This window comes from Motacilla alba, chromosome 8 (genome assembly GCF_015832195.1).
Source record: "Motacilla alba alba isolate MOTALB_02 chromosome 8, Motacilla_alba_V1.0_pri, whole genome shotgun sequence".
Classification (NCBI taxonomy): domain Eukaryota; kingdom Metazoa; phylum Chordata; class Aves; order Passeriformes; family Motacillidae; genus Motacilla; species Motacilla alba.
The window spans coordinates 6,190,054-6,206,894 of NC_052023.1; the positions used below are offsets into that span (position 1 = coordinate 6,190,054).

Here is a 16,841-nt window from a genome sequence, read left to right on the forward strand (position 1 = left end):
TGCAGCTGAACGAAGCCAGACTTCTGTATCTGGCTTTCCTCTCAGCTTCGGTTGTTTTTTTGCTTTGCAACTGTGTTTTCCTGTACTGATTTCCCCATCCACGCTTGTTCGCGAATATTACAAAGGTGACAAGTGTGAGCTGCCTACACACGAAGCAGGGAAAACAGCTTTATTCAGTTTATCAACTGACCCTCCACTCTCATTTCCACTAAAGGAGAGAAAAAACACGTGTAAGGGCCTCATTTGGTAATTCTCGTCCAGAAGCAATAGAGCTTTTTTCCCCTGCTATTTTCCCATTTTTTAAAGCAAAAATATAAATTATAACTTCCCTCAAAGTTAGCTCTAGAAATATATGTATGCAAGTATCATCTGTTTATTCAAATACAGTCGCTTTTATGCATAAAGAGGGAATTTATATGTAAAACTTGGATTATTCAGTCAGATGGCTTATAAATTACTTACTTTGTGACTAATTGCTGCCTAAAATCCACAGGCTTTGGTGGTGTAACCTGTTGCTAACTTAGTGCAAAATTAGACCTGCAAATATTACAACAGTCTCACACTAGGTTTTTTTTTGTTGGTTTATGGTTCAGAATAAAGCTTCCATCTTCTATTAATCACGCCACATAGCAAAATAATTAAGCAAAGTGTAGCTGGAGTGCTGCAGGCCTCCTGCAAGTAAAGCTGCCTGGCCAGAAAATGCCATCGAACTTCCTCTACCATGCAGGTCTGTCAAAAGTCATTGCAGAAAGCAGTTCGTTAATCCTGATCATTTCCTCTCCTGAGTGATAAAGATACTCCACCTAAAAGAGAGATTTGTCCCGATCGGCTCCAGAATCAGCAGAAAAAAACCACCAGAAACCAGCAACAAAACTTCTGGAGGGAGATGTTATCACCAGGCATTATAAGGAGTAAAATAATCGGCTCCCTAATTTGTCTCTCACTCGTTGGAGGATAAAACCCACCTCGAATGGCTCAGAGAGGCAGTGAGAAGGCAAACGGAAACTTTAGCTGTGACTCGAATGTGAACTTCTTGAGATGTGGGGCACGTGCAGCTTTTCACCTTTTCTTCATGTTCTGGATCAAATCCTTCCTGTTTTGATCTAATATAGATATCATTATTTAAATCATGACTGTAATAGACGTGAATGCCGTGTAACTGATCTTGACAACATACCTATAGCTCCAGTTTGTGCCAGGAATTAATTGGCTTTAATCCAATTGCTAAAACTCGCTTTTCAGCCTTTATTACAGTTACTCTCTAGTAATGTGTGGGTGGATTTGTTTGTAATTTAGCATAGGCTGTCCTTGGCATTGCACCATACCTTCTACTTAGTACAGAACTGTCTGTAACATCAAACTGGGGAGGGGGGGGAAGGTGCAGGTGTGAGGGCAATTAATTTATCATCCCTCCGGTCGGTGGTGGGGAGCTCGCATTGTTAAGCTCACGTCAGCGGGCAATAAAAACCTTTCGGCAAGCCCTGCCAACACAAACTAGAGCAGGAACACGGTAAAATGTAAAAACCCAGCTCCTCTGACACTGTGGCTTCGCATCCTAAGTGGCGTTTCCGTGCGGCCTCTGCCCGCCCGGAGCGCCGCCGCCGCCAGACACGCAGCCCAGGCGCTCGCAGCAGGCTCTAAACCATGCCCTGGGTGCCTCTTGGGATCACGGACCCTCCTGAAGGTACAGCTGGGCTTCCCCTGCTTCCCCTCCGCACGCAGCGTTTGTGCGCGGCGGCGCCGGGCTCCCCCCGCAGCTCGCCCCGGGAGCTCGCAGAGCCCGCCAATCCCCCCGACACCCCCGCGGATGGACGAGAGAAACAATAAAGAACGCTGCTTCCCAAACCCGGCAGAATATCTCGGTTCAAAGGTATCATACTGTAGCGTTGTTAGGGGACAGGAAAGCCGCTCGGTGCATCCGTGACCTCAGCCACGACACTCACAGGACACTTAAAGAAGCAGAGCAAAACATGTTGGGCTAACTAGCAAGTTGGAGCCCAAACGTGTGTTTTGTGTCGGTGCAAAGGGGGGCACACGAACATCAGGTTGTAGGAGGCAGACCTAGAAAGCATCAGTTAGATTTGCATTACTTAAAGCAGATTTATTTGCGGTATATAATAGAATTGCATCTTACAGTTGCTAAGCCTGAGCGAGGGCCGCTGTGCAGATCACGGCGTGTTGGCTCAGAAAAACCTGCGAAAAATGCATTTCCTTCTTTTGAGCCAAGTCGGAAGGCGTGGAAAATGTCGCCGCTGCCCCGGGCGCCGGGCGGTGCGTGCCCTCCCGGGGCTGCGGGGCACCGGGCGGGCACCGTGCCACGGCGGAGCGGAGGGGCGCGAACCGGGGCGAGTCGCCGCATCCACCGAAACCAGCGCGGTCCCGGAGGGATGGAGGGAGAGGGGCAAGGAGGGATGGATGGATGGATGGATGGATGGATGGATGGATGGATGGATGCTCCACTCCCACACAGAGAGGCAGGGCCGCGCTCCCCCCGGCAGCTGCACCGGCCCGCGTTTCCCCGCAGTGCCCGGGGACGGCTGCAGCCAGGTCCCCGCAGACCCGTTAGGCCGCAGCCGGCGGCGGAGCCCAGCCGGGACACCTCGCTCCGCGGCCGGGCCCGGGGAGCCGCCAACCCCCGGCACGGGACGTGAGGCTGTGTCCGCCCCGCGGCCCCGCTGCGGCAGCTCCGGCCGGGCCGGGCCGGGCCGGGCCGGGCCCCCCGCTCGGCTCGGCTCGGCTCCGGTGCCGCCGGGCGCGGGCTCGCCGCGGTCCCGGCTCGGCGCGGTCCCGCCCCCGGCTCCGGGAGCGCTTGACAGGCGGGCAGTCACGTGGCGGCCGCAAAGCGCCTCTTTGCGACCTCAATGACAGGCAAAATGTGCGACACAGGCGCTGTGGAGGCAGGCGGGGAGCGGCGCTGCCTCCTCCTCCTCCTCCTCCTTCTTCTCCTCCTCCTCCTCCTCCTCCTTCCCGGGCCAGCGGCTGAGGCAGCGCTGCCCGCTCCCGGCCCCGCGCCCGGCCCGCCGCTCTCCTGCCTCCTCCCCTCCTCGGCCCCGGCAGGGGCAGCCCGGGGGCGCCGCGGGAGCCCGAGCGCAGCGCGGCGCCTCCATGAGCTCCTGAGCTCCCACCCTGCCCCGTCCTCCCCGCGGCAGCGGCTCCAGGTGCGCGGGTCCGAGCAGAGCCGGGACGCAGCTGGCTGCAATGGCGTCCAACATGGACCGAGAAATGATATTGGCTGATTTCCAGGTAAATTTCAAGCCGCCGCCACACAGCCGTGGCCTCTCGTTGCTTTTCTCTTTCTCCTCGTTGCTGTGCTGCTTGTTCTTTGTGGGGAGGTCCGGGGTGGTGGGTGTGAAGCCCACCCTCTGAAGCCTCCGCTTTCGCTTTCCTTCTTTTTTGTTTGTCAGAAATGGGGAGCGTGTGCCCTCTTCTCTCAAGGTGTGTGAACAAAATGTCTTCTTTAACTTAGAGAGTTTCAGTTTTTAATTAATAAAATAAAGCTTTTTCATTCACTTTGCTTGTTCCTGCCCTCTGCAACCACCCAGGCCCTGGGACAGCTGTGAGGCAGCTCACTTGGAAGAGGCAGATGCCAGGGAGGATACAAAACTCACCAGTCCACATGATTTGTCACAGTGTTTGTAGTGAATCACTTGCTGGTACTACAGATTAGTGCTGAACAGAGGTGTTTCCATTCCAGCATCAACACTAAACTCCATGGTTGCCTCAGCCTATGACTGTTGTGATGACGGTAAAACTCTTCCCACCCCATTCCAAACAGCAGCGTGTTTGTGTAGAAGGGAGGAATATTCTCTTCAAAGTTGTTTGTTACCTTTCCTTCTCCCTACAAAAGGGTTTTAATTTAACTTCAGACTTCTAAATCTTATCCCCAGAATAAAGTCTTTCTGTAAGTGAACGTGATGTGTTTAGGAGCGTATATTGCTTCTTAATGTTGCTTGTTTTATTTTGTTTTTCTAAGACCAAGTGGAAGATACCTGCATTTGAAATAATGGGGGGAGCCAAACACATCTGGGAAGTGAATCAGATATTTGAATATACTTTTTTAATATTTGTTTTTTCATCCATATTATTTTTAAGCTCTGTCCATTTGCAGTGGTTGTTCTTACATGGGTAGGCACCAGGATATCCTTGAATTGATTTGTAAAACTGCTGTCTGTATGTTCAGCTTCTTAAAATACTGTTACCAGTGAAATTATTTCATTTAGTTGAAAAGAAAAAAAAAAAAGTAATCCCACCAATTCACTCTGTGTGTGTGTTTCTTTGGAGCTACAGGTAGGGTGACTGTAGTGTGCACAGTAATTCCTGTGTATTATGTAATTAAGTAATTCCTCTGTTGCAAAAGGTACCAGGTATCTCACTGATGTAACTCGTGGAGTTCCCAGCTGGTAACAGGGAACTGTCATCCCCTCCTGTACCCCATATCTTACACCTGTATTCATTAAAATGCTGACCAAACGTTACTATCTTGGCACTCCTTTCTTGTACGTGGAAGTACTTTTGTGTATGTAAGGGATGGCATCCCAGTTTTAGGGCTGGGATTTCACAAAGGAGTTTTTCCAGGAACAGCATACTCTGTGAAAGGAAACTGGGACCCCAACTCTGAATTCATACCAGTGGGAACAGACTCTTGTGGGATCCCACATTATTACAATCAGGAATCCCAGAAGATGAAGTTAGTGGCTGGTGAACGTAAGATTATTTGTTTAATAGAATTTTCAATGCAGATTTACACTTTGTAGGTGTTTTTTTTTGCTATTTTGCAGTATTGTTGTGCTTGGATTTTGAAACCATTAATAAAAGTATAAGAGCAACTGCAGTTTTTGGTACCATGAAGACAAGTAAGTATCGTTACAAACTTGCAGGTGGGTGGTAGAGTCACAGAGGCCAGTTTTAGATCAAGGGTGGATGACATACTATGTCTGAACCTAGGACACAGGAAATATTTTGTCATATACCAGTCCTTACTTAAAAAGAAGCCAAACATTTTCCTCTTGTATTTCAGCAGACAGCTTTGTTTTCCTGTTTAGTTGTATTTCTTTTTAAGATTATATCCAGTGTCTACGCGATTTTGAAGTACTGAACTGTTAATTGTCATGCTGTTAAAGATTCAGATTAGTAAATGACAATGTCAGTCATTATTAGGCCTTGTATCTGTAGACTGTTACAAAACAGCACAGGTTTTTGGGTCTTTTAAATACTTGGTGGAATTTGCAACTCATTCTCTAAGAATTTAAAATGGAGAATAAAACATTATGTGCAAAGTAATTCTGCATGATTTTCCCTTCTATATTTTCTGTACCTTTTAATTAATAAATATATTTCTCAGAGTTCTGCTGCCATCTTCTATGTTTATGTGAGGTGTCTTGTTGAAGAATGGTGCACACAGTGAAAATTTCAAAAGCAATTCTTTGTAGTTTAGTTCAGCTAATCTTTGGTGAATTAAATTCCAACACCATTTCACCCTCACTTTTCCCAAATTGTGTTTAAGGGGGATAGAGTAGTGGTCTTTAAACTTCTGAAACCTGAAAGGGTTTTCTCTCCCCATTAAAAAAAAAAATTGTACTGATTCTTGCTGCTTTTGTGAAGCTTTCATGGATTTATTTAGTATCTTCCAGAGTTATTAGGGATTTTGCCTTGGGTTTCAGCTAAAGCAGGAACTTGTATTGCATTTGTTTTTTTTTCTTTTTAGCTCTGATTGTAGTAACAGGTTACTTCTGCATTTGGAGATACTAAAGAGAATTACTTCTTTTTTAAAAGTATTTTGTATGTATATATATATATATATGTATATATATACACACACACCCATGGAATTTTATGAAATATTTTAAGTATAGAGTAAGGCACAGTGAGTGATCTACCAAAATATTTTTGCCTAATGTCTCAGAACAATTTAAGCTTGTTCTGTGTGGTTTATAATTATTTTCTTTTCCTCTCCTTTTTAATGAGGCTACTGTGTGCTACCCAGGGAGCACAAAATACGTATTCATGCATGTGGGCTGTATAAGCAACCTGCCTAACTTTTCCTTCTTAGGCCCACACTTAGGAAAGATTATTCAGAAGCTTTGCTTTGTACATGAGTAGCCTGATTGTTTTCGGTGGAAGTAGCTGATGTGGAGTTCAGTGCACAAACAAGTTTTAGCTTTTTTACTAAATGCAATTCAGAACTTCTCCACAAAGTGTCATTGGCATAAAGGAAAAACTCCATAGGAAAAAGCACCACAGCTTGTTTTAGTAGCATGAATTCTTCAAAAAGGTAGCTGCATGTGAATTGGCAAGTGATGCTGCAACATACTTCACATACTGGGGGAAATAAGGACATTTAATTTCTACCAGTTTTTTAACAACTGTTCTATTGTTTGTTGTGTTTAACTGCAAAGTGTGCTTCCATCTGCAGTGGGATACCCAGGTGCTCCCATGGTACAAATACACTCATGATCTCTTGCAGTTTGGGGTCTACTTTTCACTATAAAGAAAACAGATTTTTTTTTTCTTTTTAAGTTGTAAAATTTAGTTACACAGAGCTTCATTTAATTGACATAGATTGGTCTTCATTCCCAAAGTTAAACTTTGAGTATTGGCAGAAGTGTCAATTATTGATGTTTTTTGCACACTAGCACTTTGGCTTTTGTTTTTACAGCTTCACTTAGGATTGGAACTAAAATTAGCAAGAATATCTTTTTGTCCTTATAAGTTATGTCCACCAATAGGACCACTTTATTCATGCTGTGTGCTTGTCCTCACAACAATCCTAAATGTGCAGTGGCCTAAGGGTTGCGGTGATGTGGAGTTGCCATCTCCTGCATGTCCATGTATTACAAGAATATCTGGCACTCTGGAGCTTCAGGAGGAAATCTTTCAAAGAATTCATGTTTTTCATTGACCAAATAATGGTCAGGATTTGGTCAGGGTGGGAGGATTTCAGAGCGAAATGACAGAACTCAAAAATCCTTGCTTTCATTGAGACAATGGATTTCTAGTAGTTTTCTTCTTCCCTCTTTCATCTATGTTCATTGTGAAACCAAGGTATGTGCTTTGTTTTTTCCTTTTCCAAATTTTTTAAAAACTGGATAATAGAGTATTTTGTGTGATTCACACACTTGTGTATGAAAATGTCTTTTTTTTTTCCCAAACTTCAACTTTGTGTCAATCTCTTTCATAAAAACAGGTTTGTGGGAAGAGCAAGGGGGAATTGGGAAGGAAGAGCCTCATTGCCATCAGTTGCAGCAAAGTGAGAAAGCATACTAAATGATTGTGTTTAAAATTATGAAATTTACCATGACAGCGATACCTCAGTTTATTACTTTTTGTTTTGTTTGTTTTTGAAGATCTAATTGTAATTCAATCTACTTGTTTCCTTCTGGAATGGCAAAAGTTAAAGAAACTGGAGAATCTTTTCACCTGGAGGTTAACACAGTACTGTTACATAACTGACAAGATAAAGTTTCTGATTTGGTTTGATTTTTTTTTTGTTTCTGTCTGCTTCAGCCCTGTAGAAGAGTATCTCAGTTGTGAACAGTTTTCACTGTCCAACAGTCTGTGTGTAGAATTTACGTTTGTGTTTTTTTTAAGGCTGCTAAATGAGCTTTGCTGTCCTCTGTGCTCGTTGGCATGGTGGCTCAGGTTTTCTGTCATTTTAATTTATTGCCAGTATAAAGATTTGATGGGTGGAAAAGGTGGACAGATACAGGAATAGCTTCAAGTCAGTATCCTTGATTCTGGCCCTGGACTGTGACTTAAGGTGGGGGCTGGAAAGTGTTTCAAATATTTCTGTAAGAATAGGATGAGGTGAAACCACTCACTGTGGGTTCTGAACAAATCTCAAAGTGGATGTCCTTAGTGTAGATTTCTTAAAGAAAAAGACATGTTAAGTCATTAAGATGCTGGGGCAGAAAGGGCTGTTCTTGCTTTCTTTGCAGGCTTTCAGTGGAGTGTTTGGGAATTTGGATAAAGGTGGTTGCTGAAGAGAGTTCCAGTCAAAGCTTAAACATAAGCTGGAGGATGCTTTCCAAAGATTTGAAGTTCCTGGAGGCCCGCATTTTCATCAGAAGGTCTCCCTGTATACCTGGGTGTACATTTGTTCAGATCTGTCTGAGCTTAAAACTCACTCTTACTCAAACCAAAACCTCTCTTTAGTGTTGCCTCTCTGCAGGATGTGGAGTGCAGCGGGTGCTGAACTGAGCTCTGCAGATCTCTCCACAGTAGCTGGAAGGAAATCCAGAACTCTGGAGGTTGGAAGTCAGGGTTTGGGATAGATTTGTTTAATCATACCTCCTGCTGGGTGTCTTTAGTTAAAAGTGGGCTCTGCTGGATTTCTAATAGTCAGGTGCCCAGATGCTCTGCAATGCTTCACCTGACCTGTTTTACTGGATATAGGTTACTGTATCTTTAGTTAAATTTTAAAATAGATAACAGGACTGTTTTTCAGTGTAAAAAAGAGGCCTTTAGGACACTGTAGGATGTTGAAGTTCATACTTGTGAGGCCTCTTAATTTGCATTTTGATTAGAATTCCTTTTAATCCTTGCTGGATTTTATCACATTATAATTTTGTGCATTAGCCAGTCAGTAACACCTTTGGAACTGGTAGCTGGACCTCTTGGTTTGGAACATAATTGGTTTTGTTTGCTGTAAATGGCCCTAGGGCCAAGAGATATGATAAAAACATTCTGAATGCTTAGTGTGTTCTAGCTTGGTTATTGCCATTTTCACTGCCTGCTTCCAGTCACTTTTGCCATCACTTCTATTAATGTATTCCTTGTGGGTTTTTGGAGTTTCATTTCTTTAGATATGTTTAGGCTCAGTTGTCATCCCAACGTTTAGGTTCATCAGAACAAGGCTAATTTGATTTACTGGCCTTTAAACTGAAGGTGAAGCGGGTTCCAGAGCCAGAAATAAGAAGTTGGAGTAAGAGTGGTGTCCTTTTAGAAACACAACTTGGATATTCCCATTGATAGTTCTTCATGGAAAAACCAGTTAATTTTTCTGATGTAAGGGCAGATAGTTAATTAGAAATACTAACTGACCTGTATAGAAAAGAAAGAGGCTACTTTGACTATGATTTGTGTGCATTACACCCCTGCTGTAGGAACCTGAATAATTTACCACTGGAGCACCAATTTGTCTTTAGAAAGAGGTTTGTTCTGTTTTTTTCATTCAATTACCTTGAAAAGACTCTTCACATCATAGTAATCATGTCACCATTTCCATCAGCCCATTCATATAGGTATTTGGGTTAGTAGGTCACTGAAACAGATTGAGAGGTGGTAGCTGTAGGATCCTTTTTCAAATGCCATGACAACCAGTACTAATTATAATATTGAAATTATTAGGTATATGTACTCCCAAAGGCTAGGAATGGGCTTTCATTGAAAGATACTGTGAAAATTATTTGTCATATTGAAAATACCACATGGCTAATATATCTTGGTAAGCAAGGATCAATTACAGTAAACTTTACACTTACTGAGTTCATATTTCTGTGTGGAAGGAGGTGTGGGAGAGGATGAGAATTTGAGCCATTTGCTACATGTCTTAAGGGGCCTTGAGAATTTCCCATCTTGAGAACATTGTGTTGGAGCTGGAAAGCCTGAAAGGGTAGAGTTTTCCTCTGTGTTTGGGCAGTTCTTATGGTTCAGTTACCATTGCAAGCCCAGTTTTCACACACTCCCATACTAGAAGCAGAAGGTAGCTTTTTAAAGGAACTACATGGCATATCTTTGATAGGATCTCATATTTTTCTAGTCAGTGAATAAATTTGTGCATGTGTGGGGCAGCCATTAGATGAGTCCTTTCCTTTAACTACTGTAGGAACTAGAATAAAAGGCCTGGGGAAGTACCTAACATTTTACTCGTCCCTCATTATTTGGATGAAAGGAAATGACATGCTTACTGGCTGGATTGATACCTACTAATTAAGCCCATTTTTTAGAGTTGACTAGTTAATGTGCAATTGTAAAAAGAAACTGCTCAAAGAGGAAATCAAAGCCCTCATGTATGCATGACATGTTGTTTGGTCTATTGAAATAGTCATCTCCTGGTCCTCTATGTCTGACTGGTTGAGCAGGTCTTTGTTCCACAGCAGTAGTTAATGCTGTCAAAAGATAATTCATTAAAGCTGAAGTTCTTAAGAGACATTTTGAAACTAGAACAGAATACGTTAGCCCTTGGGTTATTTTATATAAGTTTCATTTTTAACTATTGCAGAAAACAATTTGTAAAGACAAGAACACTGAAACTGAGTCACTTCTATAATTTTTTTTTTTCCTAAAGGTCAGGTTGTTTGTGTGAGCAAATACCAAAGGTGCCATATCAGCTCAGATCGAAGACCCAGCTGACCTAATGTCTTTTCTACAGCAGTGGCTGGTCCTTAGGAAAGAGCAGAAAGAAACAGAATGCGAATGGATTTGCCTCATCCTAGTTTCTGGAAGTCAGCATTTTGAAAGCTTGATTATGGGGTTTGTTGTAAAACTTTGGAAATAAACTGTGCTAGCTTGAGTTAGTCTTGTGTTCTTCAACTGACTGAGTTCTTGAGAGACATTTGAGTAGTTTGGTGATATGTGAATTTGCTCTAAAGAAGCTGTGTTCACTTTTCCTCAGTGTACATGTACATACATGTACACAGTAAGCCTATTCTATGTTGTTTATTGGAATTTCTGCTGTTTCTTATTAGTACACAAGTCAAATTTGAAACTGTAGAAATAGTAACCCCTTCTGGTTTACACCACAACGCTGTGGGAATGTGGTGTTGATTTCACCTTTAATCAAACTGATTTAAAGAGGAGTCTGCTGTGAAAAAACTTGTGTTTAAGTTCCTTTAGAGTTCTGGGGACTCTCACAAATTTAGTGGTTTGCTCTGTGTGTCTCTGCTGACATTTTAGGATGACAGTGTTTTCTGTACAGATCAGCTGTGTTACAGGATGGTCTCGAAGTTCCTCAGTAGTGGGTATCAGTGCACAGAATTCATGTAGCTTTTCTGATATGCCCTTGCCTTCTTTGAGTACTTATTTACTGTTTTCTTCCTTTGGTCCCACTGACTTACTGTCAGGCTTTCTTGTCCTGATGCTTTTAAAAGCTTATATAATATTAATGTCTTTAGAAAGCTGTTTCTTGTGTTTTTTTCTTTTCAGCCCTTGTTGGCCTGTGCTATTGGTATGACCTGTGCTTGGAGTTTGAATGTGCTGCTGTTTCCCTGCTCTGGATGCCTGTTGGTTTTGGCTGGGGTAGAGTTAATGTTCTTCCTAGTGGCTGTTATGGGGCTCTGCTTGGGATTTGTGCTGAACACAGAGTTGATAATAAGGAGATGTTTTTGTTATTGCTGAGCAGAGTTTGCTCAGAGCCAAGGCCTTTTCTGCTTCTTATACTGCTACATGGGGAAGGAGGCTGGGGGTGCACAGGAAATTGGGAGGAGCCACAGCTGAGACAGGGGACCCAAACTGACCAAAGGGATTTTCCAGGCCATATGACATCATGCTTGGTGTATGAAGTGGATGAAAGAAAGAGGAAGAGAGGATCTTCAGAGTGTTGGTGTTTGTCTTCCCAAGTAACTGCTACATGTGGTGGGACCCTGTTGTCCTGGAGGTGGCTGAACACCTGCCTGCCCATGGGAAGCAGGGAATTATTTCTTTGTGTTGCTTTGCTTCTGTGGGTGGCTTTTGCTTTCCCTATTAAACTGTTTTTATCTCAAACTGTGAGTTTTCCAGCTTTTACCCTTCTGATTCTTTACCTGGTCCCACTGCTGGGGCAGTGAGTGAGCAGTTCCATGGGGCTTGGCTGCTGGCTGGAGTTAAACCATGCTAGTGCCTTTTCCAGGCTTTGAAGAGTATGTCTGTTCCTTGCTGTCGTGTTCTTCACAAAAAATTAAAAAGAATGTTTGTGAGATGCTGACTAAAATATTCTTTTGTATGGATCAGTACTCTTCCTTTGTGTGCTTATCTAGAAAGTGGCTTTTATTTATTATTGAGTTGTTTTTAAAGTTCTACTGCTTTTGAGACAATAAGGAGAAAGGAGATGAGTGCAAATGTGCAGCAAGCATTTGTTTGACCCATGCAATTATTTTCTTTTTTCCATCAGTTTTTCTTATGTGATACTGTAAGGGCAAAATGATTCAGGAAAACTTGGGGTTTTGCCTTCACTGACATACTTAATAAAAGTATTAAACAAACACAGAAACTTTGGGATAATCCTAACTAAAACATGTTTGTAGTTGTTGGGTAAAGGCTGTCTTCAGTCCTCAGGAAAGACAAATGGGTTTGGTAGCGTCGGGTACTAATTAATGGGTACTGACTTTTGGTTTGTTTTCTAATTCAGTTTGACCACTGCTCTTTGTATGTAACGTGTGTGGCTTAAACACTGGAGTGTTAGCATGGGGCTTGGGAGGCTTGAGTTCATGTCTTGGCTCAGCTCATGGGCTTCCTAGGGATCTGCCTTCGTGGTATTCTGGAATCAGAATTTGCTCCAGAGTCTTGAGAGAGTTCACAGTCTGCTGGAATCCATTTGAACGTGGTTAGTGTGGTGCTGAGTTAGTTAGTTCTGCTGAGAAGTGGTTAGAACTTCATGCTACCAGTTTAGACTTTGTCCCCAGCTTGCTTTGTTTGGAAGGCTTGCAGTCATCTCAGAGTGTGGGCAAAGTTCACTCCTGTCTGCTTGGTAGCTACAGGTTGAAATGTCTTCTGTGACCTTCATAAATATTATTTTTCCTTCTCCCCTCTTCCCTCCCCACCTCACTTTGCTTAAGGGGATGCTCAAATAAGAGAATGATGAAATTTGTAAATAGTTGGGTGTGGGAGTTGAAATGCATTGGGCAAACTTTATTCTGGCATATTTGCCTAAAACCCTTTCTTGATTTCTGATGCTGGTGAGTAAATTAGCTTGTTTTTGCTAAACGAACAGCTGGTGAATCTGCTTAATTTTTACCAGATGGTCTTCTGAGTTATGAAAAAAAACAGAGAAGCATTCTTATCTCTTCAGTTAGATGCTTGCAGTAGGTGACCTTTCAGTCTGTGTCTTGGTCGATATGCCTGGAAGTTGTTTTTTAAGTGTTTGTCTGAAACAGAAGTAAAAGTTAATTTAATAACCACGGATGACTCATATTAAGAACAGTCTCGATACACTGCTAGGGCTGTTGCAGGGTTAGAACGAGCAGGGATGCCACAGAGGGGTGGAGCTGATGAAGTCTGTGGAGGTGATCCTGATACTGGTGGGACTCTGGGATGAGAAGAACTGAGGTACCAAAAAATCTAAGTTGTGAGTGTCTAAATGTGCTGCATCTCTTGATAGCCCAGAAGGGAGTTCCACAGGCATCTTAAATTTGATATTATGCTACTAAAGCCTTTACTCGCTTGGCTAGGCATAATGGCTTAACTTTACCTGTTTTAGGGGAAGAAGTGTTACACTTAGTTTCAGTAGCTTTGAAGTAATCAGCATTGCAACAGTGTATGTGCGAGTTTGAAGAAAATTTTCTGATTTATTAACATGTCATGGGTGAATTAGTATCCTAAATCTTTCTGGGTTTGAGTGGATTTCTAGCTGATACAATCTGGAGCTAGCCTTGGTTCTTTATAGACTTGATAATTATCCTTGATTACTGAGCCATTCTCCTCATAATGGATGGGAAAAAGAAGCAAAGTACTATGCTTGACTCCAGAAAGAGGAAACTCAGGATTGGATTGTTTAAAAATCTTGCAAACAGAAACCTGATTTTTGTTAGGAATGCTTGGAAAGGGTACTTAAGGATTTTTCTAGAAGCAGTAATAGCCACTTAGTGGGCTGTACAAGTGTTCCAGGAGCCTGAGGGAGGCCATTCTTTCTCATTGTCCAGGTGAGACCACTGCTGCCAGGAGCACTGGGTTCACTATCAGCCACTGCACTGACAAACCACAGCAAGTCCAGTGAAGGGTTACCCAGGAAGGGAGGAGGCTGGAGCATTTTTGTGTGAAAGGTGATGTTAAGGGAGCTGGCTTTGTGTAGCCTGGGAGAGGAGGCTGCAGGAGGATCCAGTTCCTGTCTCAGTTGTACAGTAGGTGATAACAGACAATACAGAATCAAATTTCTCTTGCAGTTGGAGTCTGAGGGTGAGAGGCAGTGGATATAGGTTACAGCTTGGGAAATTATAATTAAATATAAGGAAAAACAATTCTCAGTGGTAAAGCACTGGAACAAAATGCCCAGAGAGGTTGTAGACTCCCTGTTTTTGGAGATCTGCAAAACCTGGCAGGGAGTTGAAGTGTGTCTGTTAATTGTCTGGTTGTAATTGAAGAGGTGCATGAAACAGTAAGGTAAATCTTGGTTCTTTTACACAGGAAATAGGCAAGGAGATAGGTAATATCCATTGCTATAGCTCAAATGCTACTCAGAACAGCTCTGAGTGGTTTGTTGTTTTCAAGCTGCTGATCTGGATAATTCAGCCGTCCTTCTGAGCAGGTTTGTGGCCTGGACTCAAAGAGTTTTCCATGCTCTTAGTCTCTCTCAGTTTTTGAAGAGTAAGTTACCCAAGGGATAGTGAATTGACTTTTGACAATATATGTTCTTTGACAGCATTTCTTATGTCTCTTGAAAACCTCATATATCTTTATGGGATAGAGTTAACTCTGGTTGCTGTGCTCTGTCTAGTGATAAAAATTTATTTGGTGCTTTCAAAAGTAAGCACTTCCTGGGCTGTTGTCTGTGTGTGTTAATGCTGACTTCCTGAGCTTTTGTAGGAGATCCCAGAGGGTGAAAGCTTTTCTTCCTAGGCAATCCTGTTGAATCTTTTGGTGCCTTCATGCAGTTGTTTCTTTGGGCATTGTAGCTTTGGCTAAACATTGACACGATGGACTGAGCTACAGATTATTTTATTTTTCATCTGACTGTTACAGGAGCGAGCGGTACCCAGTGTAATTCACGGCTGTCTGTCTGCCTGGTTTTAATGGGCCTGAACATGTTGTATAAAATGTTCTAGGCCTAGTTTGGGTTAGATGGTCCCTTCTTGGAGGAAATACAGCTACTGTTAGTATCCAAGGGAAGTACGGAATTGTTCAAAAGGATCGTTGAGATTTAGTCCTCCATACCCAGCTACTGCTGTTAGGCCAAATGTGGCCTTTTGGATACCTTGCCTGCTGCATTTTGCCTTGGCCAGGAGGGGAATGGTGCCACAGGTGAGAGACATCCTGCCTTGCTGCCAAATGCCATGTGCTTCCAGCTCCTGTGCAGCAGCTGCAGAGGGGCAGCCTGTGAGGCTGTGTTTGAGTGTCAGCAGCTGCTGCTGCTCTCCAGCCCTGCTGCAGGAGCAGCCCTGCAGGAACAGCCCTGCAGGAACAGCCTGGCTCTGTGCTGGCAGCAGCAGTTGGCCCTTGCAGCACTGCCATGGAACAACTGCCTGCATCCCTGCAGCAGGTGCTGGGGAGCAGCTGCTGCCAGATGGGGAAGGCAGCTGCTCCCTGGGCTGTGGAGGTGGGCTGGAGCCTGGGCTGTTGGGGTGGGGTGTCACAGAGGGTCTCAAAACCCACATCCAGCTGTTACAGCTGCTGGAGTCAGACCACCCTGCAAGGGATTTAGAAGAGCCGGTCTGTCATCTTGCATTACAGCTTTCTGGAAGCAGCTCCTAGGTTTGTCTCAAATGCCTTGGAGGCTGTCTGCCCTCAGAACTTCTTTCCTATTGAATTGTTTCCTCAGTAACTACTTTGCTTCTTTATTAAGGTTAATGTTACTGTGCAAGGATAGGACCCTAATGTTTACCTGTGAAAGGTAAGGTCTCCATCGCTGTGGGGATATGAAGCTACCTGGAAAAAAATATTTGGAGAGCACTCTGAAATTTTATTATGTGAAAATTTCAATCTGCCTGGTGGAAACACCTGCCCTGGAAAAGCAGGATGCTAAGAAAGTTGTTTTAACATTCAGTAACTTTAGAATCTGATTATGTATTCAGCTCACAACAATAGTTTTCTCATCTTTGCATTCGTTTTCCTCTTGTGTGGTCTGGAAAAGCACAGAAGTGACTGCAGAGTCTCTGGAGCTGCTGTGAAGGCTGAAAATGATATCCTAGATCTACAGGAAATGCAGGGAGGAGGAACTCGTTCTACCTTTGTCCTCCAAAAAAATTCTTTGGTTTCTTTCTGATGTGTAAAGGTTTACAAGTCAGTGAGCCTTCAAGGTTTTACCTTTTCTGTGGTGGTTTGCCCCTTTCATCTTTTGATGACTTAGAGGATGTGCTGGTTGTTCACTGAAACAAGATTTAGTAGTATTCAGGTAGGAATTTTCTTTTAAAATATTTAATGCCTTCTGTTAAGGAGATCTCTTGTGAAAATAAAGCTGAATAAAAATCTGTGAATAATAAAAAAAGTCTCTCAGCCCCTCTCTTTACTTGCTCAAAGATGCATTTTTGCATCTTTAGGGCTCATCTGCTGTGGTATATTTTTAAGGATTTTTTCACTTCTGTTTCTGAATAAATTTTACTTTCTTTTTCCCATAAAATTTTTGTTTGTTTGTTTCTTGCTTGGGTAGAATAAAAGGAATAAACGTGAGGAAAACATTTTTATGCATTGTAAATAATTATACCCTGTGAATTCTAGTGTGCCTTTCTGGATAAGTGAGGCATAGAGCCCTAAGGTGCCAAGTGTCCCTTGGACTTGCACTAATGAAACTATTCCAAATATAATGAAAATACAGCCAGGTAATATGGGAAGTAGTCCATTAGAAGAAGCTCTTATAAATATTCCAGCCATAGGAAAAGCTGAAATCAGCCCTTGCAGTTAGGGATGAGAGGCAAACCCATGAGGAACCAGACTTTGTTAATTCTGTTGCTCATAGAACCTGCTGGTTTCCTGTGTGCCTTTCCCTAAAGAAAACAAAG

The 16,841-nt window shown here is 43.0% G+C and overlaps 1 protein-coding gene across 1 annotated transcript in view; it reads left to right on the forward strand.

Annotated features, from left to right (window-relative positions):
• Positions 1-2,957: 2,957 nt before the first annotated feature.
• FAF1 (Fas associated factor 1) overlaps positions 2,958-16,841 on the forward strand; it is a 149,093-nt gene continuing 135,209 nt past the window's right edge. The window contains exon 1 of the mRNA XM_038144133.1: positions 2,958-3,243. Within this exon, the coding sequence (XP_038000061.1) occupies positions 3,199-3,243 (45 nt within the window). The 5' untranslated portion in view covers positions 2,958-3,198. The remainder of the gene's footprint in view (positions 3,244-16,841) is intronic.